At 53.2% G+C, this 27,564-nt stretch overlaps 8 protein-coding genes across 8 annotated transcripts; 5 read left to right on the forward strand and 3 right to left on the reverse strand.

Moving 5' to 3' along the window:
- Window positions 1-1,943: 1,943 nt before the first annotated feature.
- On the forward strand, window positions 1,944-3,401 carry J7T55_004446 (uncharacterized protein; the record flags this gene model as incomplete). The annotated part of the gene is made up of 2 exons (XM_053132100.1): window positions 1,944-1,971; window positions 2,164-3,401. 2 exons carry the CDS (start codon window positions 1,944-1,946, stop codon window positions 3,399-3,401), a joined length of 1,266 nt encoding a protein of 421 aa, XP_052990059.1.
- A 2,545-nt stretch (window positions 3,402-5,946) lies between these two features.
- J7T55_004447 (uncharacterized protein) lies at window positions 5,947-10,785 on the reverse strand (the record flags this gene model as incomplete). The annotated part of the gene is made up of 4 exons (XM_053132101.1): window positions 5,947-6,354; window positions 6,432-7,876; window positions 7,957-9,524; window positions 9,695-10,785. 4 exons carry the CDS (start codon window positions 10,783-10,785, stop codon window positions 5,947-5,949), a joined length of 4,512 nt encoding a protein of 1,503 aa, XP_052990060.1.
- A 4,185-nt stretch (window positions 10,786-14,970) lies between these two features.
- J7T55_004448 (uncharacterized protein) lies at window positions 14,971-16,170 on the forward strand (the record flags this gene model as incomplete). The annotated part of the gene is made up of 2 exons (XM_053132102.1): window positions 14,971-15,450; window positions 15,595-16,170. The coding sequence occupies 2 exons, from the start codon at window positions 14,971-14,973 to the stop codon at window positions 16,168-16,170; spliced, it is 1,056 nt and encodes a 351-aa protein (XP_052990061.1).
- Window positions 16,171-16,704: 534 nt separating this feature from the next.
- Window positions 16,705-17,757, reverse strand: J7T55_004449 (uncharacterized protein; the record flags this gene model as incomplete). The annotated part of the gene is made up of 1 exon (XM_053132103.1): window positions 16,705-17,757. The coding sequence occupies one exon, from the start codon at window positions 17,755-17,757 to the stop codon at window positions 16,705-16,707; it is 1,053 nt and encodes a 350-aa protein (XP_052990062.1).
- A 2,304-nt stretch (window positions 17,758-20,061) lies between these two features.
- J7T55_004450 (uncharacterized protein) lies at window positions 20,062-20,460 on the forward strand (the record flags this gene model as incomplete). Its single annotated transcript, XM_053132104.1, has 1 exon — window positions 20,062-20,460. One exon carries the CDS (start codon window positions 20,062-20,064, stop codon window positions 20,458-20,460), a length of 399 nt encoding a protein of 132 aa, XP_052990063.1.
- Window positions 20,461-21,573: 1,113 nt separating this feature from the next.
- On the forward strand, window positions 21,574-22,412 carry J7T55_004451 (uncharacterized protein; the record flags this gene model as incomplete). Its single annotated transcript, XM_053132105.1, has 3 exons — window positions 21,574-21,586; window positions 21,809-21,976; window positions 22,039-22,412. The coding sequence occupies 3 exons, from the start codon at window positions 21,574-21,576 to the stop codon at window positions 22,410-22,412; spliced, it is 555 nt and encodes a 184-aa protein (XP_052990064.1).
- Window positions 22,413-23,190: 778 nt separating this feature from the next.
- On the reverse strand, window positions 23,191-24,693 carry J7T55_004452 (serine/threonine-protein phosphatase 2A activator 1; the record flags this gene model as incomplete). The annotated part of the gene is made up of 2 exons (XM_053132106.1): window positions 23,191-23,953; window positions 24,002-24,693. The coding sequence occupies 2 exons, from the start codon at window positions 24,691-24,693 to the stop codon at window positions 23,191-23,193; spliced, it is 1,455 nt and encodes a 484-aa protein (XP_052990065.1).
- A 544-nt stretch (window positions 24,694-25,237) lies between these two features.
- J7T55_004453 (uncharacterized protein) lies at window positions 25,238-27,472 on the forward strand (the record flags this gene model as incomplete). The annotated part of the gene is made up of 1 exon (XM_053132107.1): window positions 25,238-27,472. The coding sequence occupies one exon, from the start codon at window positions 25,238-25,240 to the stop codon at window positions 27,470-27,472; it is 2,235 nt and encodes a 744-aa protein (XP_052990066.1).
- Window positions 27,473-27,564: the final 92 nt, after the last annotated feature.

Below are 27,564 nucleotides of genomic sequence, written 5' to 3' on the forward strand. Positions count from 1 at the left end.
GGGAGACTGGGAGACTGGAGAGAGTGGGAGAGAGATGACCCCCAAGAGAGGAAGCCGAAGAGTCGAGTCGAGCCGGGTCAAGTCGAGGTTCCTCTGCCGCGCCCATGTGCAAAGTGCGAACAGGTCCCCCCAAGTCCCAAGGTTCCCAGGTCCCAAGCCCCAAGCCCCAAGCCCCCCCAAATGCCCCAAAATCCAAGGTCCAAAGTCCCAAGTCCAAGTCCATGGCCACGCCCACGCCCCGTGTCCGCGCCCACACCCACACGCCCACACCCACTCCGATGATGGTGCTGGTTCCATCCCCATTTGCATTTCCATTTGCATTTTCATTTGCATTGCCATTTGCATCTGCCAATTCCTTGACACACACGCGCACACGCACACACACGCACTCACTCACTCGCACCAAGAGAAGAGCGAGGTAGTTCAGTTTTCCCAATCCCAGTCCCAGTCCCCAAGTCTCTTCCACCACTTCCACGCACCACACACACTCTCTCACTCACACCCCCCCCCCCAGCCCCAAGGTCCCAGTTCCCACTCGCCGCCCGTTGAACAATAAAACGGTCCTTCCTCGCCCTCGACATCGCCCCCTTCCATCTCGCGCCTTCCTTTGTTTCCTGTCCTTTTTCCACCTTCGCCCCTTCCATCAGCCTTGTCCTACTTTTTACAAGCAAAACCGTACCTTCCGTCGGTTGACGTTGGGTCAACGTCAGAGGACTTGCGATCCTCTCGACTTCTCAACCCCGACTCCCGACTCCCATCCCGGCTCTTTTTTGCCATCGCCGGCCATCTTCTGCTCCGACTCTGTGCATCAAACGCACATTTATATTTATATATATATACATATATATAAGCCTCTGTGTTTTGTGTGCCTGTGTATACGGTACATATACAACAATATACACGCCACTTGTACACATATACCATAAATACCACAACTCTCACAAACCGCATCACCTCTCTCGTCCGAGTCAAGTCGGCCAGCTCTCTCGTCCACGGCCCGGCATCGCCCACCCACGCAGCCACCGCGCTTCTCGGCTAAAGGGACTCTGATCTTTGCTGCCAAGTCCTCGACCGCACTGCAGCACTGACTCTCCTGCGCTTCGAGCAGCAAAGGACCAGCCTACGTGTTTTATAAAAATACACACCCTGGCATAGTCTTGACTTGCCTCAACCCTGGACTTGCGCCGCACCGCACCGCACCGCATTGCATCGCATCCACCTACCCTACCTAGCCGGTACAAGGACCCGCTGCGACCATCCACTATTATCTGGCTTCTCCCACGCGCGCAAAGCGACCAAGCCCGGAACTCCAGCACCCAGAGTTCAGAATCCCACCCTCGATCCGCCCACCCGCCGCCTATCCGATGAATCTCACCCTGCGCTCGTGAGCTTCAGACCTCGCCTGTCTAGTCCAATATCTATCCCACCATCATCTTCTTGAGTTGAACGACACCTTCCGCCCGCAACTCTTCAACCACAACAATCTAAACAACACAAGACATCACCATTAGACCAATCTCCACTCAACTCTGTTGTTGTACTTCTTTCTCGGCGTTTGCATCCATTGGAGTTTCCCGGTCAGGATCTCAAAAGCTGTTTTGCCAGATACCCAATCGAATGTTTCATTAGACTCGATACCAGACTTCTTTTCTTTCCACCAACTTATTCGAGCACGCTGAGACGAATCGCTTAGCACCGGACTCGACTTCTCAGACCTTGGCAGGCCAGACGAATTAGCCAGTCAGTCACCTGCTCGTGGACAGCTGCAGGTGTCATCTGGACCCCACCAATTGACAGCATTGCGACTCCGCTACCTGCAGCATAAGCGCTGCCATTGACGCGCCTCGCCTCGCCTCGCGAGCCTCGCATCTCGGCATAACCGAGCACATATCAAGTCCTCTACTACCCCTTATCCACGCAGCACATCACCGAAATCCATCAAAATGATAATAGACGGCGAGAAGTGGGCCTGTGAGTCCTGTGTGCGTGGCCACAGGGTCAGCAACTGCCAACATGCGGGTGAGCATTATCCGCGCATACCCCTGGGCCTCTCTCATTGCTTGCTGTGACGCTGAGTGAGCAAGCGTCACGTTGCAATGCGTCATGCTCCTAAAATGGGTAACTTTTGTCATGGAGACTGGTCGCTAACACTCACGCTTTTAGATCGACCCCTGCAGCACATCAACAAGAAGGGCCGCCCCGTATCCCAGTGCTCGCACTGTCGCAACATGCGCCGTTCAAAGTCAGCTCACGTCAAGTGCGACTGCGGCGAGAAGACCAGCAAGTGCGTGCACTTGCAGTCGACCGTTGACGGTCACAGGGAGAGCTGCTGTTGCAACCATGGTGGACGCTGCACCTGCTCGCACAAGAAGGAGCAGAACCAGCTCGACACCGTTCCCGAATCCGACTCCGAACAGGAGCTCAGCTCGAATACGAACGCAAAGGCGTCCAAGCTGGTGCGGAACCGCCGATCCAGAGCTAGCACCCAGACCTCCGACGGGATGTTGACCTTCGACGAGAACGGCCACCACAAGCCCACTTATAAGCACCCGAAGGCTTCCCAGAAATCCGGTCCCTACCAGCTCAGCCGTGCGCATTCCATGCAGAGCACTGGAAGCGGAGCCAACTGCTCCATGGAAGACCTCGCCAACGAGTCGTCAGCCAGCAGCAGTGGCAGCATCCCCCAGGCGCAGGATCAGTCGTTGGCGAAATCTGAGACGGCATCACCGCTGCTGACTGCTGCGTCATCGCTTTCTCAGTCCAACACTCACCTGCCTCCATTAGACCTCTCGAGTGTTACCGGCTGGGCATCAGGCTCCTACAACATGCCCGAAAACTACGACTTCTTCAACAGCATGGATGATCACCAGCAGCCGATGTTTAGCGCCGGTCTGAGCCAGCCTGAGGTTGACTGGAGCCACATTGGTCTTGACTTTGCCAGCAAGGACCTGGGCAGCTTCGCCCCGTCGAGTTACAGCCAGGCCCAGAGCTTTGCCGGCTTTGAACAGCCCCCTACGTTGACCTCCGGCGAGGTGTCCGAGGTTGATGATTTCATCCGGGACGAGTACGACCCCATCGGCACGTTCAGCCGCACAAACACATCGAGCACGGGATTCAGTCTCGGCAGAGACCAAGAGAGCCTGCTTAGCGCTATGGAAATGGGCAGCACCGATTTCGACGACTTCAGCAAAATCGCGAAGGACGGTACCAAGTATGCTGCGTCCGCGGCAGCTCTTGTCACAGAGGACTCCGCCCTGGCAACCGCCATCGCCGCCACCTCAGGCGTCGCCGGATTCGAAAACGACCCAATCTTTTGGATGAACGATGCCGACTACACTGGAATGACGGCTGTGAACGAGGTTCCAGACGTGAATGGCCCCAATTTTTGGGAGGTACAATAGCACTGTGCGAATCAGTCACAGAGTTTGCTATCAAGCTACAGTTGCTGATCACGACTGAAGCCATGTTCTGACATGGTTGGCGTTTGGGCTTGTGTGTACATGGCAATGTGCAAATTGGGAGGGAGGACATGTTACAGTCATGAACAACAGAAAATTCGAAATGCGAGCACGAACAAATCCGAGAGCTTTCTCATGCTTATGTGGCAATCGCGTCGAAGCTGCAGCAGCCACACAGCCTACGAAACGAAGCAGTGCCACCTTCACTGCAAGACTGCGATGACCTCAACAGCCGCGAATCTTTGCTGGAGGGTTGTACAAAGCGAGACGCAATAGAGAAAGCAGGGGCGCGGGCGAAACAACCCGAGATGTATAGAGATTCCATATCCTGCATATAGACGGGCTGGCTGGTTAAGCTGTAGATAGATTTGGACCCTGTCAGTTGATCAGACAGACAGTTGCAAAAAATAAAGTAAAATTCAAAATGTACATCGCCGTCTCACCCTGCAAGCCCCCCATGCACGCCCTGGCCTGTACCTGCATATCACTGCATAATTCATCAGCAACTTTTTGAGCAATCCTGCAGGTCTGTATTGTAAATGATGTACCTCGTGCATTCGGCCTTTTGGCTCGCTCACTCGACAGCAGCGGTCCACCTTTTTTGGCTAATATTGCAACATGGACCGACAGCAGAATCGTAGCCCCGACGCTCCGACCAACCATGCCACCGCCCACCGCCGCCCACAAACAACGTGACGAGAGCGACACACACAGACACACACATACACACTCACACGCACACACACACCGCGGAATAACCAGATGCAGACCGCCCATCTGGGCGACCGAGCCGCCCGCGGAGCTGGACGCCAGATGACGCCATTTGGTAGCAATGCAGGCGTGCCTTGGACGGGGGGGAATGAAGGGGGAGGGGCGCGCCGAGAAAATGGGGGCCCCTAAATAAGTACACTTTCTCTTTTCTTCCCTTCTTTTCCTTTTGGGTTTCGCCTCCGGAGCCGGCCCGATCGCCATCTGGGGCCTATTTTCTATCTGTGAATCCCTGTTCTCCTTGCCCTACGCTAGGGACTGTCACAGTATTCTGGCCTGTCTCCCTCTCTTTCCTCCAGGACATCTTCCGAGCCCTCCGTCCCCGGATAATATATGGGGAGGAAGGGAGGAGCCACGGCGTTTCTTTTTGTGTCGCTTTGTTGGGGGTGGATCAGGCAGGCAGGTCGGCGATCGCACTTTGTGTCCACTGTCTAGTCGTATCTCTGCTTGGCCGAGGAAAAGCTGGGAACTACTCTCTCTCCCACTTCCCACTATCTTTACGTAGTGCTCGCAAATGAAGAGGCGCCCCGGAGACCCGGTTATTTGGCCGCAATCTCGATCTGGCAGGCCAGCCAAGCAAATGGGCTGGGAGAAGGTGACATAGCACGAACCGAAGGGCGGGGACCCAGGCGGTTGGTAACTACAGTGTGGGCACACACACACGAGCATCGTAACGCCTGTGGAACTGGATGCTCTGCTGCTGGGACTCTTTGTGGCAGGAGGGCTGACTGGCAGGTTCTGTGGGCAGAACATGAAAGAGCAAGGGCGGCGGCGGCGGCGACCCACACGCGTGAGATGCGTCCCGAGGCTATTCTCACTGTCTGTATATGCCACAAAGGGGGGAAACGGATGACGACCTGAGCGCATGATCCTTCCTCATAGTCGCCTCAGGCTCCATTGACAACGAACCCACAGGCGGGTATGGGCTCGCCTTCCGTCTTGGTGTGTGGGCTGGCTCAAGAGTCACAATGCTGCAACTGTGCCCGAAGCCAGATAGATCATGACCGGCCTCGGCCTCTGAATTATTATGGGCGCCGCGAATCGAACGTGCATTCATCTCGTTGCCTAGCAGCAGGAGCATGAAGCTCCACAGCGTATTCCTTCTACATCTCCATCTCCCTATTCCGCACTCGCGAGATTCATCAGTCATCCTTGCTACACCTTGGATATTGCAGGGTGATCTCGTCGCTCACCCAATAACAACAAGAGGATCTCCTCACGACCCTGGACATCTAAAGCGATTGTCTCTCGACAACGACTTCGCACATGCAGCTTTGTGGTACATGAGCACCGTTGTACATCTCCATCTGGCGACGTATCGCCTCCCCCCCTCCGGGAATTTCTCCCTAATGTCTCTTGTCTGAAGTTCGTAGCCGCCTGGTTCAACCCAAAAATCAATGTACTCCATTAAATGCACCGAAGAACGCCGTTGCCAACAAGGTCCATATCCGCATGTGTATGCAAAATTTCCCTCCCCATCGTGTATGTTAATGAAAGCAAAATGCCGGGTATCGTGTATTTTCCAGGCCTATTCTCCTTTCGCCACCCCCCTGAAATCAAATCAAAACGCCGGAGAGAAAAAACACAAGTTGGGTATTGGACAGAACGACGGCCGAATGGAGAGATGAGAGGAGCTGTTAGTTGAGCTGGAAGCCCAGTTTAGAAAAGGGAACGGCGGGAAGTTGCTTGCAGTGCTGGCGCGTGGGAGCGTGGGGAGCGTTCAACGCATGCTGTCCCTCGCGGCACTGATCTCGTTACCATGCAGCTCTACTGCCCTCAGAGGAGGGGCGTCCTTGGCCTTGTTCTCGGAGGGGAGCTCCAGCCTCCTCCTGAACCAGCCGCCTCGCTCCCATTGGCCAGCCACATACAGGGCGTCGTTCCGAGTCTTGTCGTCAATGATACCGAAAAGTAAGGTTTCGAGCCTCTTGAAATCGATGGGCTTTAGAATCCAGCCGTCGAATCCAGCCGTCGTGTAGGTCTCCCTCTCACGCTCCAGCAGAGAGGCCGAAACCGCAAAGATGGGGATTCTACCGTGGTTCGAAGAAATGGCAGAGAGGCGATCATGCTCGCCTGAGTGCTCAATCGCACGTATCGTTTTGGTGGATGTCAGGCCGTCCATAAGAGGCATCTGTGAGATAGAGCGTCAGCTTGCCTGAGAGGAGCATGTGGGAGCAGGGCATAAGGGGGTGGGAGGGAGGACATTACCTGCATGTCCATGAGGACTACATCAAATTCGGCGGCTCTTTCCTTGTAAGCTGCCGCGCAGTCTTCGCCGTTCACCGTATGGTGTACGACATGGCCCGCCTTCTCCAGTCGCTTGCGTAGTATCTTCATGTTGATGGGGTCATCTTCCGCCACGAGCACCCTCAATTTGGCGGATTCTGGCTGTCTAGCCTTGTGAACATTGCCATCGATTGTTGTCGCATTGGGATTGGCCTTGGGCTTAGGTGATGGTTTTTCGTCACCAAGCTCGAACAAAACGCCCGAGGTCTCGCTAGGCTGCGCTGGTGCTTCCGGTTGCTCTTGAAACTCGTCGGGAATCTTGACAGGCCGAATAGGGGTTTTGCTGTCGGTGACATAGTCGATCCCAACTGGGGGATCGGGCGCGGCGTCACCAACTTCTTGCCCTGTGTTGTTGTTGCCCGGCGACGATACCGATCTCAGCAACCCACTCGGCCTTCCAAAAGGTCGACTGGGACTCATTGACCGTGATGCCGTATGTCGAGAACCACCGCTATAGTAAGCCCCCTTCGAATTTCGACGTTGTGCGCTGACGACTTCCGTCTCCGGCTCTCCGATACCTAGAGGAGTCTGAATAGCATCGATGAGCCTGTCAGCGTCACTCTTGGAACTCTGGGCACTACCCCGGCTAGTTCCAGTCCGGTGACTATCAAGGCTGATGTTATCCTCGAAGCTCCGTTTAGGTGTTATCGTGTGCTTTGGAGCAGTCGTGCTGCTCCCACGGTCAACAAGCATGACCTCGCCTTCCCGAGCAGGCGGACGCGTTGTCGACACAGAAGCGGCCGAGCCCGTCACGGATTTTGAGCCAGGTCCTGAGTCGTCCTGAGCCACCGGCGAATCGTTTGGTGGCATCTCAAACGGAAGTTGGATGACGAATCGAGAGCCTTTCCCGGCCTCAGATTTCAGACGCAGCTGCCCATCCATGTTCCGAACAATTCGTGCCACTACTGCGAGTCCGAGACCTAGTGTCTCTGATTTATCCTTGGCAGCCTCTTCATCCTCCTCTGAAAGCTTTTCCTCCTCAGTCGAGACCTGTTCCAGCTCGCGGAACAATGCATCCAGCTGGGAGTTGCTCATTCCACGGCCCGTGTCTTGCACAATGATTTCAACGCGCACCTTGGATTCTTGAACCTCAGCAGAATACACTTCGATTTTGACGTGTCCCTCGGATGTGTGTTGTACTGCATTGGCTGTCACGTTGGATACGGCCTGGCGGAGTCTCCTTTGATCGCCATAAACGTATGTCGGCAGTCCCGGGTGCTCCACGACTTCGTACTCGATTCCCTTCCTCTTTGCATCGTTCCGGAAGGGATCTGTCGCCTCTCTGATGCACGCAAGGAATTCAAAGACCTCATCCTTCACCAGACTATTACCTTCTTCCGTTTGAGTGAGGTCGAGAAGATCATTGACTGATGCTCCGTTAGACAACCGTCACCGAGCAGTCTCAAGATGTTATTCGATAGGGGCCGAGAAACGGGATGATACTTACTGACGTAGATGAGTGACTTGGAAGCGGAATGCGACCTGGCGAGGTTGTCTCTGGTCTCCTGGTCCAAAGTTCCCTCGAGAGCTATTTCTAGATAATTAATGATGGCGTTGAGGGGCGTTCGCACCTCGTGCGCAGAGTTGGCCAGCAGGAGTTTTGTCAGGCGGCTGTTCTGAAGAGCAGCCTCCTTTTGCCTCCAGACTTCGATGAATTTACCATAAACAAGGCATAGGACCGCCGCAGTCTCTATCTGCTCCTCAGACCACTCGCGGCATTTACCAAGGATAGTCTCATGCCACACCTGGAAACTCTTCCTCGGCTCAAGGTAATTCTGAGTCCCCTCTTGGATGATCTTTTCATACGGGTTGCCAGCCCACTTCACCTCCCGCACCTGGCCCTTCCTGAAGAAGACAATGAAGTCGTTGCCACCAACGCTGAGCGGAACGTACAAGAGCCCCGCAATGGAATGAAACCCTGGTGGATAGTGCAGATCTGGGAAATCCACCTTGACGTCCTGTGTGGTCAAGACTGAGCTGAACTTGCGGACCCTGAGATACTCGAGCATGGCGAGAGCTTCTTGGGAGTGATCGAGCCGACCCATGAACTTTGTTTCTCCTTTGATCGAAAGCATGCCGAAGTCCGCATCGAATAATTTCAGCAAGTCATCGGACGACGCAATAATGTAGCCTGAAGGGTTCTTATCAGTAGGAACAGTGTTGATGAGCTTGCGAGCCTGGAGTCTCGACGCATATGAAAGGCGCTCGATGTTCCTTGACACGGTATCGCCGACGAGGCGGCACATCTTCCTGATAGGGAACGATACACGCATGCCCTTATTTCCGTACGAATGGCAGGCAATAAGTCCCCAGAGCTCATTGAAAGCGTTGATTGAGATCGACATGGACGAGCGAACCTCCATGTTTTTGAGATACTTGATATGGATTGGCGACATGGCTCGAAGGTATGAGTGCGTCATATCCAGTGGGATATCGAGATCCTCTTTTGTGCGACAGACAAGTCTCGCAGTCTCCTGGTCCCGGTCGTAGAGAAGTCGCACCTTGTTGATCTTGTAGAGATCTCGAGCCTGCTTGGGGATATCTGATGCAGGGAAGTTCAGGCCCTTGTAGAGGTCTTTGGTCTGGATGGGATCGACAAGTTCCGTGACAACTTTGCCATTGAACGACGTATCGAATTGATATATCATGACCCGGTGGAAACCGGTCAGCTCCTTGACTATTCCCACGAGAATCTTCAGGAAGCGTTCCAGGTTTGTCGCAGAGGCAAGCTGCTCCTGAACCTGGGACATGATGTCGAAGACCTGCATGGCACCGGCTTCACCCCTTCTTTTGCGGGCACTTCTCAGGACTCTCAATGGCTTACTCGAAACCTCCGTGCTTTCGGTAAGCTCATCCATGGTTGGATTTGCTCGAAGCGTGTCTGCTGGGAGGTCTGGAGTGCGGTCGTCTTCCGGCCTCAATGGAAAGTCGTGGTCATCATCTAGCTCGAATTCACATATAATCAGATCCGGATGTGCTGCGTGAGCGTGAATAGCACACCAGAGCTTGACTGATCTAAAAAGTGGACCGACCGGATATTAGCCAAGAACCTATTCATGACTGGTGGTGACAGAAGCAGAGCAGAAGAGGTCAGAGACTGGGAGAGAGGGGTTGGAGGGAAACTTGTTTAGCAGCAGCCAAAATTAAGAGCACGAGAAACAGAGCGAAGTACAGAGAGAGTATACCTTCTCTTCGGTGGCCGTATAGACATGCTGAACACTTCGGGGCCATTGATAGCTGGATCAGCATCCTCATCTCGAATAAAATCGATGTGGTCCAGGAGATTGTCCGCCTGCTCCTCGGTGAGGATATCCGTGAAGTTGTTGAGACGAAAAAGGTCGAGGGGCGTATAGCCAATGATTCGCTTCGAATTTTCGCTGACATATCTCACGGTGAAGCGCCCATCGCTTTCTTCACGTATGGCGAGCAGGAGCCCGAAGCCCTGGACGGCACCCGGAGCATGAATCGGCTCATCCTCACACCTCTGCAATGTTCCATCCCTTCCCGTGATAACCAGATGGCCGTCATCAGTCATGACATGCTTGAAACGCGAGGTCATGAGTCCATCTAAAGCGGCGTCAGGAAGCCCGCTGGTAGATCCTCGTCCAATCGAGCTTCCCCCAAACTGGCTCGAGCGCACGTCCCCGGCTGGCTCAGATTCCTCCTCATCAGACTCGTCGTCAAATAAGGCCAAGGGGCCTGATCCAAGCCGCTCAGAGTCGCCCTGCACACTTGATCTGGGCCCCGTAGTAGTCGATCGTGTCCTACGGTGTGCATCGTCTCCACGTGAATACGGGAGTGGCGCGGCTGAAGACAGCACGGAGTCACTTGTAATGCTGCCGGTGCGCCTGCTTGGAGTCTCGGGCTGAGAGCTACCCTGTGCGTGGGACATGCCACCGGCCTCTGGCGGCATTCGTGGGAAATATTCACCCGAGGTCCTACCTGAGGGAGCCACGCTGATGACGGAGCGGATGGGAAAGACCCGGTCGAGTGGGTCTGCCTGGCTTCCATGACCAGGTTGGTGATCGGACGTGGCACTCCAGGCCGATTGCGCGCTGGGAGTTTCGACGGGATTCGAGCTGCCGCCGATCGAGGGCATCGAAGTGTTGATTCGGGGGCTCGACGGAAGCTGCGAAGGGGTGGGGCCGCTCTGGCGGGAGTCTGATCGATCTCGCAGCTCAGAGTCGGGTCCTTGCTCGACGGGATGCGAGCTGTGAGACGTTCCAGTGGGGGTTTGCGAACCGCCCGGCGTAGCGTCGTCTTGACCAGAATCCATAACCGCTTCGCTTGTGCTTTTCTCTCCGGAGACCTAGAAGCCTCGTACAAGATGGAGCAACTCCGTGCGATGGGCGTGACGAGGCGTTCTGTGGTGGAGCGTGGAGTGGCCGGCTGAGGTCTCGCAGTTTCGTGAGTCGTCGCTGGGACGTTCACAGCGTCTTCTATTTAAGGTTTGTGAGGATGTGAGGTCGGCAATTTGTGACACGAAACCTACTTATACAAACTGTGGTTTTCCGTCTCACACATTGAGCCAATGATTTGCAGTGGTGTGGGTGTTGCACCACCGCTTTGGGTTGTGTGTGCAGCAAGCCGGGGCAGGATAGAATGGAGAAGAAGTAGTGGAGTTCTCCCAGGCTGCGTGGGTGGAGTGCGGAATGTAGTCGAAGACTGGCAGACAAGACAGGTTCCTTTCAAGATCGAGCCTCTAGCTACCATAGATAGCTATGGGACCTGAGGGTATCGACGCGTAGGGCAGGGCGCCTGCAACTCTTGTTGGTCTATGGGAGCGTTGTCTCAAGAGAGGTTTCTCGCTAGGTGCCGTGGTGAGTCGTCGTCCAGATGAGAAGAGCATTGAGCACCGAGCATCGAACTAGGCATGGCACATCTTCCTCAGGGTACTGCAGGCTACAGGAACGGGAGGCTGAGAGGGCAGCGGTAGTTCAGGGCGGTGGCGAGGTGGGATGGGACGCAAATCAGAAGCGAAAAAGGTTTGGCTGCACCAGAGAGGCAAAAAGAGTGGCCCTGCTGTGGATGGGGAAGCTGGGAAGGAGGGATACAAGGCCAGGACGGGGATTCCTAGATGACGGGTTTGGGTGGGGCAGGCGCTGGTGTTCTGGAGTATGGGGTTCGTTTTCGTCTTTTTTCCCTCTGCAACAACGCTCTGCTGGGTCCTCCTTGGTCTGCTGGCCCGCCGTGAAAGCTGCTAGTCTATCATGTGTGTTCTGGGACGGTCGCGGTACGGTACCTAGGCTGGCCGGCAGAGCCCAGTACTGTCGTCATGACGATCGTTCCCCCTTCCGAGCAGCCAGGGGGTGGGTTTGGAGGGGGGTGTGCACTGGGAAGGCGCGTCTACGGGCAATCAATCAGATGGGAAAGTTGAAAAATCGCATTCGCCCCTCTCAAGCAAACAGCTCACAGCCCAAACTCTAAAACCCGAAGATGGGCCCCACACACCCATCTAGCCATCAACCTCTCTTTCTTTGACGATCCGGCAGCCTGGGAGAACGAACGAACGAACGAACGCACCCAGTTCTATGGGCAACGGCCGGCGACCTTCCAAGGTTCGGCTCTGATACAGTGTCACAGCCCGTGCCGCCCCAAGCAAGCAGACAGCCCAGACAGACAGCAGGCCTAGCACCTAGCACTCGAGGCATGACCAGCTGTCGTCGGCCTATCACCACAGCCGCGCTAGCAACTAGCCGCTACAACCAGCCAGCAATTCCAAGATTTTCCAAGGTTGTTCACCGTCCAGACGCGCAGGCTGCGGGTGCAGGTGCGTTGATGTTTCTTCCTGTGCGACGCATGTAGAGTACAAAGGTTGTGCTGGTGCTGGTGTATCCAAGAGCCGTTTCACTCACCAGAACACCGAGAGATCTAGGCACGCTGGGATCACCTTATGCGGCCAAACACACGGCCGCCATCAAAACCTGGCCCAGCAGGCACACTCACCACGAGCAGCTTATGCTTCTATCAAGTTTGTCTGCCCATTATCGACCAAGCCCAGGTCATGCGCTGAACCAGAACCGGAATGGGGCCCATGCTGGTGGGATCAGAGCCTTCAGGAGACAACCCTGAAACATCCCGAGGACTGGCAGACCGGTGGACGGGCAGCTTTCGCCCAAGTCAGGGCCCCCCGGCGCGCTAGAATCAACCAGCGAAACGTTTGACTATATGCCAGTATGCTTCTGTCGCAAAGTGCTACTGTAGCAGTAGGTGTGGTCTGCCCCACCCCGAACGCAGTGCCGGTCGTGGTGGGCTAGAATATGGACCAGGAGGAGCCAGTCGAGCCGCGACCGTCTGTATTCGATCGATCCTGCTGTCCCTGCTTGGTTACACAAAGACAATGCTGCCCGCCGGGCGTGTCGTTAATGCCCATGAGGGTGTTGCAAGGTGCACCCCATACTTGCGTTTTGAATATCCTGATTAGGGTTATAGCTGTCAGTTTCTTAGGATGGACCTGTCGCCAGGGCACGAACAAGTGGGCAAGCTGACGAGTTGGACAGTGCTTGAAGGCGGAGTATTTTGTCCGCCTCGGACAAGGAGACCACAGCTGGATGGGGCCCGGATGATCGACAGCGTTGGCTTCGAGCCAAAATTCCCACCTGAGCCACCTCTTCCCAACGCCCCCAAATCTTTGGCTGTGGAAAGTCAACAGACCACAAGCCACTGCGAGTCGCCCGTGAATTACCCGACAAACTGGTGGTGGATTGAATCATGCTCCACTCTCGTTGTACATTCATCCTTTTCTGCTGACGCGAGGAGAGGGAGTCGCACTGCAGTGCAGTAGCAAACTGCCGTGACGTACAACAGCTACCAAGGCGTGCATTGACGGTACAGACAATCAGACAACAGGGTCTCCAGATCGTGGCGTCGACTCCAATCTCGGTCCTACAGGGGTCGCGTTTGCGCCACCGGCTGTCGCAGGCTTAATGTCGTCATTGCGCAGCTCAGCCAATGTCAAAGCCGCGCCTTCGAAGCCGGGCTACCTTTCAGGCGATAGGGTACAACGCAGACAAATAGGCGCCTCCATAACACTGAACAGGTCTTCATGGGCGGCCAACTTCTTTTTTCGGATAATTTTCCAGGATGTAAAAGATATCACTCGATGACTTCAGTACAGTCTTCAGCAGCATTGTGACTGGTCAATGAAGCATGGTCGTATCTACAGTCCTGCTCCTGTGCGTTCAAGGTCCAGGGACCCGCCCTTTCAATACGTATAGCGGTTAGTCGCACTGCATGCGAACCACATCGCCAGAACGGTGTTGTTGCGCTGTGAAATCATGGAATATTGAAGTCGGTGCCCCAAGAGATGACACGCCACATGCAAGCCCCTTAATAAAATCTCAGGTTGTGTCTCTCAAAATCATCACGGGGCTATCATGCCATACATTGAGACGGTTGCTCTCTATAGCAATGAGACATGCATCCCCAAGCCTATTTATTGTTGTAAGTGAAACACAACTGGACATCGGCGTCGATAGTAATAAATAGGGACAAAATAGAAGTGTCTTGCAAAACAGACAGAACACCTTTTTTTGATTCATATTCGCACAATTCCTAACTTGCCGCGTGACCGCGTCAAAGCCGCTCAACTCACATCTCTACTGAGAGATCTCCGTTGGAAAATTTGCTCTACCCACGGAACAATATTGTACCTCGCTGGAAATATGCACTAGGTATATCTCAACACCCTGCCAGCCCAAAATATGTCACAGCAGAACAATCCCAGGTCTAACTCTACGCAGCAAAGGGTATCTAGGTTCTCAATAGGTCGGCAATTCACACGTCCCCTAGCCCCACCAAACACCCACTATGGCACAGATTGAAAGCATTAGCTGTGACAGGGATTCTTTTTCTTTTCTTATCCTCCCCTGTTTCTCCCATCGGCTTGATGCTGCCGAAGACATATAGGAGCGCTCCACTAGGTGGCATGGTCGGCTGGCCCTCAATGCAGGTCTGAGGCACGGGGCAAAGGATCGAACCCGGCCCTGTGATCCGGGCCTGTCAGAACGATGCAGCGTTACACTGACCACCGTAGGGGATGTTTGCCGAATACTTGGCTAAAGGAGTTTCTGTCCCATTCCTATCAGTGGTCACGATTGTTTCGTCCTCTTCACGTCCGTTTGAGCATCCTGTTCAGTTGATGGCGCATCCCACGGATCCACTATAATGTGGACCTGCATCGCGAGTAGCCTCAACATCGTCCTAGACCAAGATGGTTTCCAAAGAGGGCCAGTTGACTGCTGAGCTCACATATTGCAAAGAGTAAAAATGTATAAATGGGCAATGATGCCCAAGTGATATGGTTATGTCTGTGAATGTGCATCGTCTCAATTTTCTCTGCATTATCCCGCCGGCCCGGGTTAAGAAACAGTATTGATCTTTAAAAGTATCGAATTTTTCTTCTCTTTTGGTGATTTGTCAGAACTTCTCCGACTGGAATCGGGATATTCTGCCTAGAAACATGCCTCAATACACTCAGTACATTCAAGTCGTCAATCGCGATGACAGGCGCCGGCCAGCGCCCGCCGCAGCAAGCAGCTCACAGAGTATAGTACAACAGACTATGACGCTGGGCTGCGAAGTCGAAACCAACTTGAGGGCAAAGTCATCTGGCGACGACATCTCGCGGTTCGGTGATGCCAATGATCGAGCTGCTATAGCACAGTTTGCTTCCCGCGTCTGCACCTATTTTGACAACTATATGGAGAGCCACAGGAAAGCCGGTCGAATGCGCGTCAAGGGCGACCCGCGCTACGGTTCTGGATACTCCATCGCTTTGTGGACAATTGAGCGTGATGGTAGTATTCGGAAGGACAGTGCGCGGCAGGTCTCGATGGAGATAGTGTCTCCTATTATGGTCTATGATACGACAGAGTTGTGGCGCGATTCGGTCAAGTCAATGTACAAGTCTGTCGGAGACAGATATTCTTTCGAAGCCAACGTAAGTGACCACCTAACCAGTACTCGCTTGCAATTCCATCCAATTCTCTTCTGTCAGGTCAAGTGTTGCTCAAATGGCAATACCCACTCTCTCAAACTTGCTTTTCGATGCAAATTCCACTACTAAGACCCTTCTCAAATTTAGGAAAGCTGCGGACTGCACGTCCACTTGAAGCCCTCCGTCTGCTGGAACATGAAGGACCTGCGAGCCTTGTCTAAGGCTATCGTCTACTTTGAGCCATGCCTACAGGCCCTGCTGCCTTCACACCGTGCCAGCAGGAACTTCTACTGCAAGCAGAACTACTCAGAGAACCCCTACCTGACCTCACAAGACATCGGCCGCTGCTTTGAGACCATCAACAACATGAGCGGCATTTCGGACCTCAAGAATGTAATGAACTATGATCGCGAAAACGGCCAGACCAGGTACTACGCCTGGAACTTCACGAACCTCCAATGGGACGCACAGAGGCAGGAGGTCAACGGCACGGTGGAGTACCGCAACCCGCCGTTTGCCAACAGCGCCAGCACGTGTCTGGCGTGGATGGAGCTGGCGCTCACGTTTGCGAGCGCCGCGAGGAAGGTTTCCGTCCGGGGTGCCAAGATCAGGCAGAAGTTCTCGAGGGACTTGCCCGGGCTGAAGGAATTTCTTGAGTACGGGGCTGTGCAGTGGACCCATAAGTCTGATTATGAGAGCTTGTTCCCTCGGCGTAGGCGTTGAACACATGATGCTGGAGCAGCTATATCCCTTGGTCAAGGATGCTGAGGTTGTAGCTGGGCTATGCTCGCTGCCCGTTAGATACAGATTCGTACTTCTTTCACAGCTTATATCTGGAATAGGAATTTGAACTGGAAAATATGTGCCGAAGTAAATGCCACCCGAAATGTCATCTGTGACGTGCTCGCCCATTCCTATAACGAAAGGCAGTCGACCTTTACAGCGTTCTTTGGGAGCCGTTCAACACATGACGAATTATTGCAATGACTCTGCACCCTAATTTAATCAGTTACACACCTATAGATTTATTGGTAGTTCTCATCAAGTCTCCCAGCCTTGGAAAGGTTTCTTCCGAGCTACCTGGAGCGTCGTGTAAACGACCATCTTCGTTCTTATCTCTTCGTCGGCAGTGCACGCATCTTGGAATACCACATGTAAGAAGTGGGACGAATTCAAATCATAATATTCATTGCCTTTCAAGACTATCTTCGCTAGCTAAGCAGGGCCGAGCTTTGGTAGAATTGATGATCTGTGCCACTATTCCTCCGGCCCCCATAGCGGTTCCTCCGCGTCAGCCATGGACTGTCGAATCATGAACAACAAATGTTCTGAGGCTTCGAGCGAGATGTTCGGAACAGAACCCATTGCCCAATGGCAACAATTTGAGATGTCAACTCTCTCCTGAAACGCTCTTTGGAACAAAGCCCCCACAATTTCATTGTCCCGTTTACGTAGGGCGATGGCGAGGGCACAGAATTCATGCCTGCTTGCGACATTAATTGATCCGCAACATAAGCTCTTGTTTGAAAATGGAAGTAGGGCGTTAAAGAGCCCCCAGTTGAGTGAGAAGCTGGCGCAACATGCAAGTGGTGTGAACCCTGGGGCATAGAAGGGCCATCTTGTGCTCAAATACGCTCTCACATCCTCTGGACCAAGATTCAAATCCTTGATGATAGCCTCGATGTGGTCGTTATCCTGGGAGTAAATGGCGGCATGTAGGAGAGAGTGACCAAAAACGTCTCGGAATTGGGTATCCAGCCTCGAGGGCGACCAATCCACTGGTGCTCCAGGGTGATCTCTCAGTTGCGCCCGAATACTTCGCCGTATCCAGGGCCAGATGAATGATTTCTTGATGAATCCTTCATTATCGATCCATTTCCTGGAGTGTGCAGCTAAGAGACTATATGGAAGGACCAGCACGTCAAGAGAGACATCCAGGGTTGATGAATCATCGCCAATTCCCAGTATCTTGAGTATCCCCGTCATTCGGGAGCAAAGCGCAGTGCCAAGTTGCATTATCCTTTCGAGATCCTCCTTCTCAATCTGAGCACGTGGGATCCGACGTAGTAGGGTCAGGGCGCCGTTTTCATCTCCAGTCTCGCAGAGCAGAGCCGCAAGATCTCGTTGATGTGTTGCAAAGGAAGAATCATGTTGGCGATGTACATTTTCAGAATCAGAGGTGAAAGTGCTGAAGGACGTTTCGAGGTCAACAAGCAGTTGGCAAATCAAGATACGCTCCGCCGAGGGATGCTGGCGTGATTCGAGGAGCGATTTGAGATGATCCAATGTAACCCTTCGAATCCGGGACATGGCATGGAGTCTGCTGGCAGCTTTTTTGAAGAATTCCTTAGTTGGGTTCAAAGTTTTACCAAATTCTTCGTGAAAACGAAAAAGTTTCTCTAGCCACTGCGCCTGGCTTATTTCCACACGATACTCGGAGAGATGGCAGCGCAGAAATGTGACGATTTCCTTGCTATTGTTTTGAACATTTTTGGTAAGAACGTAAATGACTACTGGTTTGGTGAGAGCACTCACATATGTTGCAACGTTAGCTTTTGACCATCAATTTTCCCTGCCAGTGTTACATCGATTCCGTCGATGTCCTGTTCCTCCTTTTCGCGAAACGCTGAAGAAGCTTCACTGACACTCCGGCGAGAGGAGGAAGTAGGGTTGGTGGATTTTAATATTTGTCTTGTTCGGGGTCTCCTGGCAAAACTAGGTGGAGTGCATTTCTCTCCTCTGCGTTCGCAATGATTACATTTATCGGGCCACTCTCGATTCTGAGGCTCACACTACAAGTGTATCTTTCAGTATCCAGCTGGCTCTTAAGAGGGCATTGACGATCTCGTACCTTGACTTTCCTGTTCCTGCAATGATCGCACTTTTGTAGGTTCATTGTTTTGGCTTTCTTCCTCGGAGGCCAATCCGGAAATTTCAAATGGCCGTACTCTTTATCCTCCATTATAGGTCTTTAGTAATCTAAGATGATATATCAAGCTTGAATAGGCTATGATTTTCCAATAAAGTGTAGGAAAACTGCACCAAATCTGGGCTGAAAATGTGATAGATAAGGGAAACAAACACAAAGTAGGCACTGACAGGGTGATCGACTTATGTCTTGCTTCGGGGTTGTCTTGGTGAGGCTGTAACATTTTGAGGGGGGACAGGGGTCGATGCAGGGCGATTTGAGCGAAAGGTGCGAAGATTGCGAAATCTACAAGATCTGGGAAACCTGCGAAGTCCGCGAATTATGGTCTGGCTGTAATCACTTGAGGGTGTGTTGCAAAGAGGAGAGCAAGGCCCGTTTGGGGCACAGCGATGTAGGCAAAAGCGCCTACTTGACGCCACATGCAATCTAGCGCTGCATGCACAACAGGCCTCAACAACCACTTAGGCGAAAGACTCAGCTCATCCAATGCAGTTCCCAGATACGAGGGAGGGGTCACCTGCGAAATCTGCGAGGTATGGATGCCCTGCAAGGTTTGGCTGGTCTACGAGATGTGAATCCTGGGGAGTTGTTAAGATTTCAAAGTCAAATACAAGCCGCTTGCCTTCGCAGTATTCGCAATTGACCTGCTTTGAGCATGATTTAGGTGCAGGAAGCGTCAAACATGTCAAGCTACGCAAATTGTCAGTCTCGCAGAATTCGCAGTCAACATTGCTATAAATCTGCCTTGGGAATGACCCGATGCAGCTGATGGTTCCCGAAAGATGGTCCTACTCTTGATATCCATGGAATATCTATGACACTTCCGCATGTACAACACAGCCTTGTAAAGGGGTTAGATCTTATACTCCATGTACTTAGGTATCAATTGATACAAGCCTTGAGCTCGCTTCCCCACAGTAACTAAGATGCCGCCGTCCCTCACATGGTCTGCTGAGAACACCACAGCTCCCCTCACATCAGCACTGCCAACCACGCAGTCCAACTCGGATCAGACCGACAACATTGCGATAATCTTTGGTGTTGTTGGTACAGTCATCAGTCTCAGCGGCCTTGCCATTGGATACAGACAGCTCAGACTCTCCCGGCAAACCCGCAGCCAGACTGAAACCAATCTCTGGTGTTCGACTCCAGAACAACGTCAAATATCAGCCCATTATCCAATGTGAAATCATCATTCTTATCTGTTGCCGAGGTTTCCGATAACGCAAAAATTAACGGACGATTGGGAGGTTCAACTTCTCCAAGCGAAGTTGCGAAGAAAGCAAACTCGTCCTGCCCGGAGGCGGGCGAGTAGATTGTTTTACAACGGTAAGGATAATGGATCCAAACTCCTTTCAACACTATAGCTTAGACAATAGTCCCCGGCACATAGCTAACTCAAACTTGGCAGCTCTTATTGTTCTTTCTCTTCAGTCTTCATATTAGAGAAACAATGTTTCCTTCACAATGACGCGGGAGGTGGAAGAGTTGAAACAAGAAGGCTTCGAATATAAAAGGCAGCCTCATCAAGACCTTGAGATATCATACCTAGCGTACCACATCAATTCGAACTTTCGAATTAAGTCTACTTGAACATCCGCAGTACATTGATTTGCCAGGTGCATTTCCTGGTACATTTAAGCTTACAGTATTTTCGAGTTGAGCTGCATATTCCAACACAAACCATGGCATCTTCCAACAGCACCAACAGCAATCGTTGTGGATGTTGTTGTTGTTGTTGCAAGCACCTCCGCGATTCAAGTGGAGAGCGTGTCCAACCTGATGGTCCGATCGGCACTGGCCCTGTGCACAATCCTCAGAACGATGTGCAGTCGTCTGTGGCCGAGCTCGCGACTGTGAGCGATCATCAGGATCTGGACCATGACATGCCCAAAGCTACAAGTGTATCTAAGGCTCATGTTGTGGCCGAGCTCGCAGCTACGAGGCAGGAAGATATCGATCATCCGATGCCAGATGCTACCGTGAGCGAACAAGATGACGTTGACTCAGACGGCGATGTCAAGATGGCCGAAGCCGAGGAGGTTGACAGCGACGGCGATGTTAAGATGAAGGACTCCAAGTAGTGACCAATGCTTGCCCCAAGGCTACAAGCGTAGCTGCTGGTGCTGGTGAGGAACCTACCTCGAGGCCGGAAGCACATTTGCGTGTCAGGGTAAGTTGTCCAGGTAAGTATGACATAGCAAAATTTCCCTTGTGTAGTACATTAAGATATTTTCATACATTAATCATCGAATGGTCCCATTTCTCTTACTGAGTGATCTCGCGTGGCTTGTGCTTCTGACGCGAAATAATGTTACTTCTACTTTAGCCCTATGATCGACGAGACCCAGTATCTTGGGAGATGCGACATGTGAGAGAAGGATCACCATACTTCTAGAATCACGAACACATCTATGTACCTCTTCATTTGAACCCATGAACCAGAGTGATCCTCCCCAATTTCCCCAGGTCTGCAAGATTTCAATCTACTCTAGTACCCACATGCGCGATAAGCCGCACACCACCTCAATGTTGAGAAGGATCTTGGCAAATTTGAGACATAAACTGTCAGACACTGCCGTTGTGTATCCTCCTCCATCACGAACACGGCCTGTCAGACTCGCATCGACTGACATGCTTTCGTCCGATGTTTTGCAGCAATAAGGATATGACGTCTCGAACACCGAGACGCTCGAAGCCAATTAAGGTTGGAGCTCTGGTGGACCGTTGGTGCTATCTTTAGCAGGATTCAGGGCACTTGGCGCTAAGGCCAACAGCACAGGCCAGCGCGGCCCCGCTAGCTAATTAGAAGCTCAGTAGCGCCCCCCTCCTCCTCGCGCGGAGGTTTAGCCGAGTCTCGCGGTGCTGAAGTGGCAGAGTGGCCCTCGTTCAATCTTGGTCAATCCGTCTCCCCGGGGTGTGCGACTGAAACCAATCTCCAAGGATTCTTTGATTACCCGGAGCATCCCATAATCAAATCTCGCAAATTATCCGATCTGTTGGTTCGTGCTATGAAGACGTGTCTCGGTTTGGCACTCTAGCGACCCATCATTCCCCGACTTCCAAACACCTTTCATCGACCACCCAACAAGAACCAGCACGACAGCCTCTCGAGCTTCGCGAACCACCCGCCTTAACGCATACATCCTGAATACCTTACATTTTTGAGGAGCTCGAGTCTGAGACAGTTCGCCAAGATGCCTGGAGTCCGTAAGTGCCATGCAACCTTATCGTCAACCTCCCCATCCACCGGCAAGCATGCCGTCAACAGAGGCGGAGAGGAGCTATCTAGTTACACCGTGTGACGCGACGAGCACCCAATGCCCACGCCCGAGGTCGTGGGTGTCGAGCTTATCATGCCCTCCTTCTGCTCGAGAACCTACAACGGCTCTGCTGCTCTGCTCCACTGCTGACCTTTGTGCCCGTTCACAGCACCCAACGCACTCAATAACTTGAAGGCCAAGTTCAGAGCCGTCTTCAAGAAGAAGGACGAGAAGAAGGCCGAGTCCAAGCCCGCTGAGGCGACCAAGCCAACTGAAACGACTCCTGCTACTGCTGCTGCTGCTGCGGAGCCAGCCAAGACCGAGACCGCACCAGCTGGTAAGTCGGACGAGTCGAACAACCCTGATGCTCCAGCAGTTACTGATGTCTGTCTGTTCTAGCCGCTCCCGCAGCCACTGCCGACGCCTCCAAGCCCGCCGAGGAGCCCAAGAAGGAGGATACTCCCGCTGCACCCGCGGCTGCCGCTCCCGCTACAACAACCACCGAGGCCGCTCCCGCTGCCCCCGCCGCTGAAGCAGCGAAGCCGGCCGAGGAGGCCAAGCCAGCTGCCACCGAGGCTGCCCCGGCTGCCGATGCCGCTGCCCCAGCAGCAGCTCCAGCCGCTACAACCACCGAGGCTACTCCTGCTCCCGCTGCTGCCACCGAGGCCGCGAAGCCAGCTGAGGCCGCAAAGCCCGCTGAGGAGGCCAAGCCCGCCGAGGAGACTAAGCCTGCCGAGGAGGCCAAGCCTGCTGCTACCGAGCCTGCGAAGTAACTTGCTTTTGAGCGTGTGATGACTTGACCGGCGTCGAAAGAGTGCCTCGGCGTTCACATGGCCCTACTGCCCTCAAAATAAAGTACGAGACCGGTTGTTTGTTTCTTTCTGCCTTATTGCATATCGAGGGAGCGAACCTGGGGTGCGTAATGGGTGTCTGAGGACCATCGATGGGGATTCTTTTCTATCCACACGTGGGTGGACTCGTCTGGTTTCATGAGTTTTCTGTTTTCCTTTTCTTCTAATACCAGTGCCGTTGTTGTGTTGCACCCTCAGAGTTGAATAGATACCCTCAATATACCAGATTGCATTCAGACTGCCGTTCGGTTCGTATGATGAGACGCACTTGGGGCGAGGGACAGCTGCCAGGTCCCAAGATGTTGCCAAGGGCACAGCTGATCTACAATCATTCTACAAGATACGGATCGTCCTGTGTGCTGAGCTCAGTCCACGTCTCGTCAATATAAAGAAGTCAGGTTGCTCACCAGGCTCCCCTGGTGGCGGCCCCGTAGAGAGGTATCTAGGGGAGGGCTATCCCTTACTGGACATATAATTGACAGACACCGTAGTATACGTGTTCTTGTAGAGCCTAACATGTAGGTTTTGCAGTGGCCTGAAACTCGCACAACAAGCAGCAAGGCCACAGGTGAACGGGTCGCCACTGACAGCCGCACGAAAATTGTAGATGCTACTGGCTTTGCACGCAACGCTGCACTTTAACCAGAGGTGCTGATGTTGTAGCGATGACATGTGAGATTTTAACTCGAACCACCTCTATCTACTTTGCCCATGGGGCCTTCGTAACACTGATTTGATGCCCAGCTGTGCCAGGAGGACCGTTCGGCCGCGGGGGCCCAGGTGGTAACATTGTTGGTCCCACATCCGGAGGCCTCGCGGTCTGTGGCGGCTCAACCGCTCCCCTGACACCTGGAGCCACTCCTGGTGCTCTGGTATAAGGAATCCCGGGCCCAGATGGTCCAGGCATGCGTGTCGCTTGGGCCCAAGGCGCAGCTGTGCCGGCAGACTGAAAAGGCACAGCGGTGTTTGTAGGTTGGTTGGCCAGGTGGACAGACTGCTGAGGCTTCGACGCCTCGGGGTCGCTGTCCCAGGAAAACAGCGAGCCGAAGGGGAAGTGCTGCACGACAGGGAATTTGGACAGGACCTCGGCGTTGAACATCTTGATCATACCCTTGTTGATCTTGCCCCAGCCGTCTTTGATGCCCGACACGTCGTAGAGGATCGGGCTGTGTTCCCAAAAGGGGCCCTTCTTGACGTCGTTGATAAACCCGACGGCGGAGAAGTACATATTGGTCTCTCGTAGCCGCTCCACAGCTTCGGGCTTGAGGATGTCGCCCGGCTTTGGGGCCCGCTCAACGGAGCCTTCGAGGGGCATGGGCTCGTCCTCGGTGATTGGACGGGTGAATTGTGCAGAGCCGAAGACGTACGGCATGAAGGAGTGGTCGTCGAGACCCCAGACACCATGTGAGCCTGCTGGCTCGAGGGTGTATGTGAGGATAAGACGACGGACCACTTTGAGATACCTATACGTTATTAGTTTCGTGTCTTGATGTGAAAATGGTATAACCTACGGTTCAAAAACACCAAGAACAATACTGCGCTCGATTTCACCACCTTGAACACCATCTTTGAAAGCTCCCAGTTTCCACAAGCAGCCCACGAAAGCTAGAAAGCTCAGCTCGTGCCCCGTACCATAGTCGAGCCTTTGAGCACTGCCAAATCCTCCGAGAAAATACGCCTTCAGTTCATCGACGGCTCGTGCACTTTGGCCGTCTTCACTCCTCGCACCAGGATGTTGAGCTGTTGTGTCTTCCGAGGCCCCAAAGTTGAGAATGTCGGCACTCATAAACTCCTTCAGAAACCCGTCCACGTTGTCTTCCAACAGTTTGTACCATTTCCGGAAACTGATGTTTCCAAACCTTCGTGGGCCAGGGTCAGGAGGTGCCTCGTCGATTAATTTGGCTGTCCTGTCTAGAAGGTCCCTCAAGTTACGGACGGCTGGAGTATCCTGCCGATTCCCACCGGCGAGGGGAAACGTCTTTGAAGGACCACTGGAGGACTTCCGGGGACATAGCGCTCGGTTCAGCTGCATGACAAAAATACCGATATCGCGGTATGCCTTGGAGGTGAGGAAATGTGGGACATCTGGCCCCTCGTTGATGCATTTGGAGGGTACTGAGAAGCTGTGCGGGACGGATGGGTTGAGGATCTCCAGTTGAGGTAATTTGGCCGTCTGTTGGCCGGCTTGCTGGGAGGACTCCATCGTGGCAGATGTTCAGTTCATGTGAAAGATCGTGATGAGAGGAGCTGGCCTGTCAAGGTACTGATCAAGTATGCGAGCAGTGACAAGCAATGACTAGCTCCGATCCACAAGGTAGACAGACTATCAGGAACGCAGGGCCACGATGCGGGAAATGAGCTGCCAATAATTGTGAAAGTCGCAGTCGATACGTAGGAGATAGATGACCAGTCTATGAATGATCCAGGAAGAGGTCGACTTGTGGTCGCTCCTGAGACCAGCAAGCGATCCCAAAACCCAAGGGGTGAGGTCATGTCTGTTTGGAGACAAAGCCAGGGTTCGGGTCGGAACTTCACGGTCCTTTGAACCGTGTTGACTGACCACCAACACTTAGAATTGTGAGAGCAGCGAAGCTCCACTCACACCAAGCACATAAACGCATGGCGCGTCTCCATTTCACCCGTTTTTCTCATTGACTGGCCAATATCGAATTCATGAGGTCCCTCTGAAATTTGACGCAAGTCTCCCCCGATTGGGGCCAGATCTTGTCGCTCTAAGCACGAACAAGATGCCCAAAAGGCGGGGCACGCGGTTGGTAGCCCAACAGCTGCTTGATGATGCTGCCCAAGACAATGAACTGGACTATTTTGGGCAGTTCACTAAGCGGGTGAAGCCCAACAATGATGCAGACGGCAAAAATGCAACGCCCAGGAAACCATCAAAACCAGTGGATGACCGCGCGGCAAGGATTGCCAGGCGTGAAGCTGCTAAGCTCAGCCACGCCCTGGAAATCCAAGATCAAGCAGTCTCAACCCGGCGAGTGACGACGAAGCAGGCCGAGGAGGAAGAAAGTGAGGATGAAGGCAGCGATGCGGCCGAGGAAGAGAACGAGGATGATGAAGATGACGAAGACGGTGGCCCAGATGGTATCGATCATGACCGTATTACTCAGGCTATGAACCAAGCACGGAATCGGGCCATGAAGCCGACGATAAACGGTATTGGCAGGCGACGGAGTGATCAGCCGCCGGAAGTCGTGGCATCCTCAGACGAAGGAGAGAACAGCGAAGATGATCTCTTCGTGTCTCAAACCCCCAATGGTGAAGACATCGACGCGCCACAAAACGCACACGATAGGTCCAGGGGCAGGCCTGGTGCAAACGGGAAGGCCCCTCAGAAAACCAACCAGCGAAGCCACACGGACCATGACAGACCGCCTCAAAATGATAAGGAGGATATCTCCTCTCATACTGAGGACGAAAGCGAGGTCGACTCTCCAAGTGAAATCGAGTCTGATATTGCTGAGGACTCGGCCTTCGTCGAAGCTCCTCATCAAGGTGAGACACCAGTAACAGTCAAGGTCATAATCAACAGCATGGGTGGCATTTTCAAGACATTGCAACATCACGCGTGGACGGGAATGTCAGGTTGGACTCGCACATTCGAGAGCGATAACGACGAAGGCGGCCACAAAACTTGTGAGACAGCCTCTGGTAAGGCTTTGATGGATGAAATTCAAGGTCTAAACGATGTTCTTGATGAGGCAACCAGCCCTCCGCAGCAGCCTTTGAGTGGTGACCATGGTTTTATAACAACAATTGCGTACCTCAGGGCGAACAGTGTAGACGTTCAGCAGCATCTCGCAAGCATAAATCATACCGTCGACAAGATTTGTTCTCGAAAATTGCTTCCATCGCCGCCAGCCGCTGGTCAAAGATTCGCAGCGCGAGCCATCAAGATGAGGCAGGCGCTGCTGAGAGATATTTCTCGCCGGTTGATCCCGATGTTGATAATTACCGTGAAGAAGGCATGCGATATTTGTCCATCGGAGGATAACCGGTCCAAAACAATATTACATCTCGACTGCTTCACGCTTCAGTTCTTCTTGAGACCTCTTGCTTGGGCTAATCGACTCCACAAGGCACTCCAGAGGGGCCTTGAGCAATGGCCTCGGAACAATGAGTCTCAAGACGACGCAAACTATCCCGACAAAGACGGACCAAAGGCTGAGGAGTCGGAGAGAAAAGCACGCTCTACCATGGAGTCGCAGCTGGATGCTCTGCATTCCGCCTTCAAGAAAGCGGAAAGGGATATGCGGGACGTCGCGGCACAAGCTGAGAGGCAGGAACGCGAGGCTGAAGCCAAGCGGCGGGACCAAGAGCGGATTTTGGAGCGGCAACGGTCGATTGCAGCCGCGAAAGAGCGGGAAAAAGAAGAACAGAAGAGAAGAGACGAGAAAGGATTTCAAGCTTTCGTAAAGAGCTCACAAGCCTTGAGATCCAGACCGGATCCTATGAAGCAGTTGTGGGATCAGAGCCAGCCTGCCATGCCCGAGTCTTCCCGTGCCACTTCTACAAAGCATGCGGCGCCGGGCTGGAGCCCATCAGGACAAGGCCAGAGAACTGCTGGAAGACCTCGGCCTGGAGGTGGCCCTTCTAGGAACGTCCGGGTTCAGGTCATCTCAGATTCAGATTCAGATGATCCTTTTTCGGACAATTATAGGCCCCCTCCGGAGACACCGGGGTCGAACAGACACCCCTCCAGCAACCGTCGCCCACAAGACCTTTCGCCCGGCGTGGGTAGTTCACGACGAGCGTCTCAGGCGAGCAGGCCATGGTCTATTCAGGAAGAGAAAGCCATGATTCGGGCGATCCGATACAAGAAGAACTATAATGTGGTATCAATGGCACAAAAACTACGACGTTCGCAGGACGATGTTGCGAGAAAAGCAGCGTTTCTGAAGCAGGGCTACCGTGAAGCCTACATCCAGAAAGGCGTCGAGATCCCAACCTGGGCTCTGTAACTCTATTGTGGGAATTTTGGACTGTTTGTTGGAGTTCTTCCGGTTGTCGACATCCAATTGAGAAGATTGTTCCAGTCATTACCGTTGACAGC

Source organism: Diaporthe amygdali, assembly GCF_026229845.1.
Source record: "Diaporthe amygdali strain CAA958 chromosome Unknown NODE_29_length_634662_cov_65_424859, whole genome shotgun sequence".
Lineage (NCBI taxonomy): Eukaryota > Fungi > Ascomycota > Sordariomycetes > Diaporthales > Diaporthaceae > Diaporthe > Diaporthe amygdali.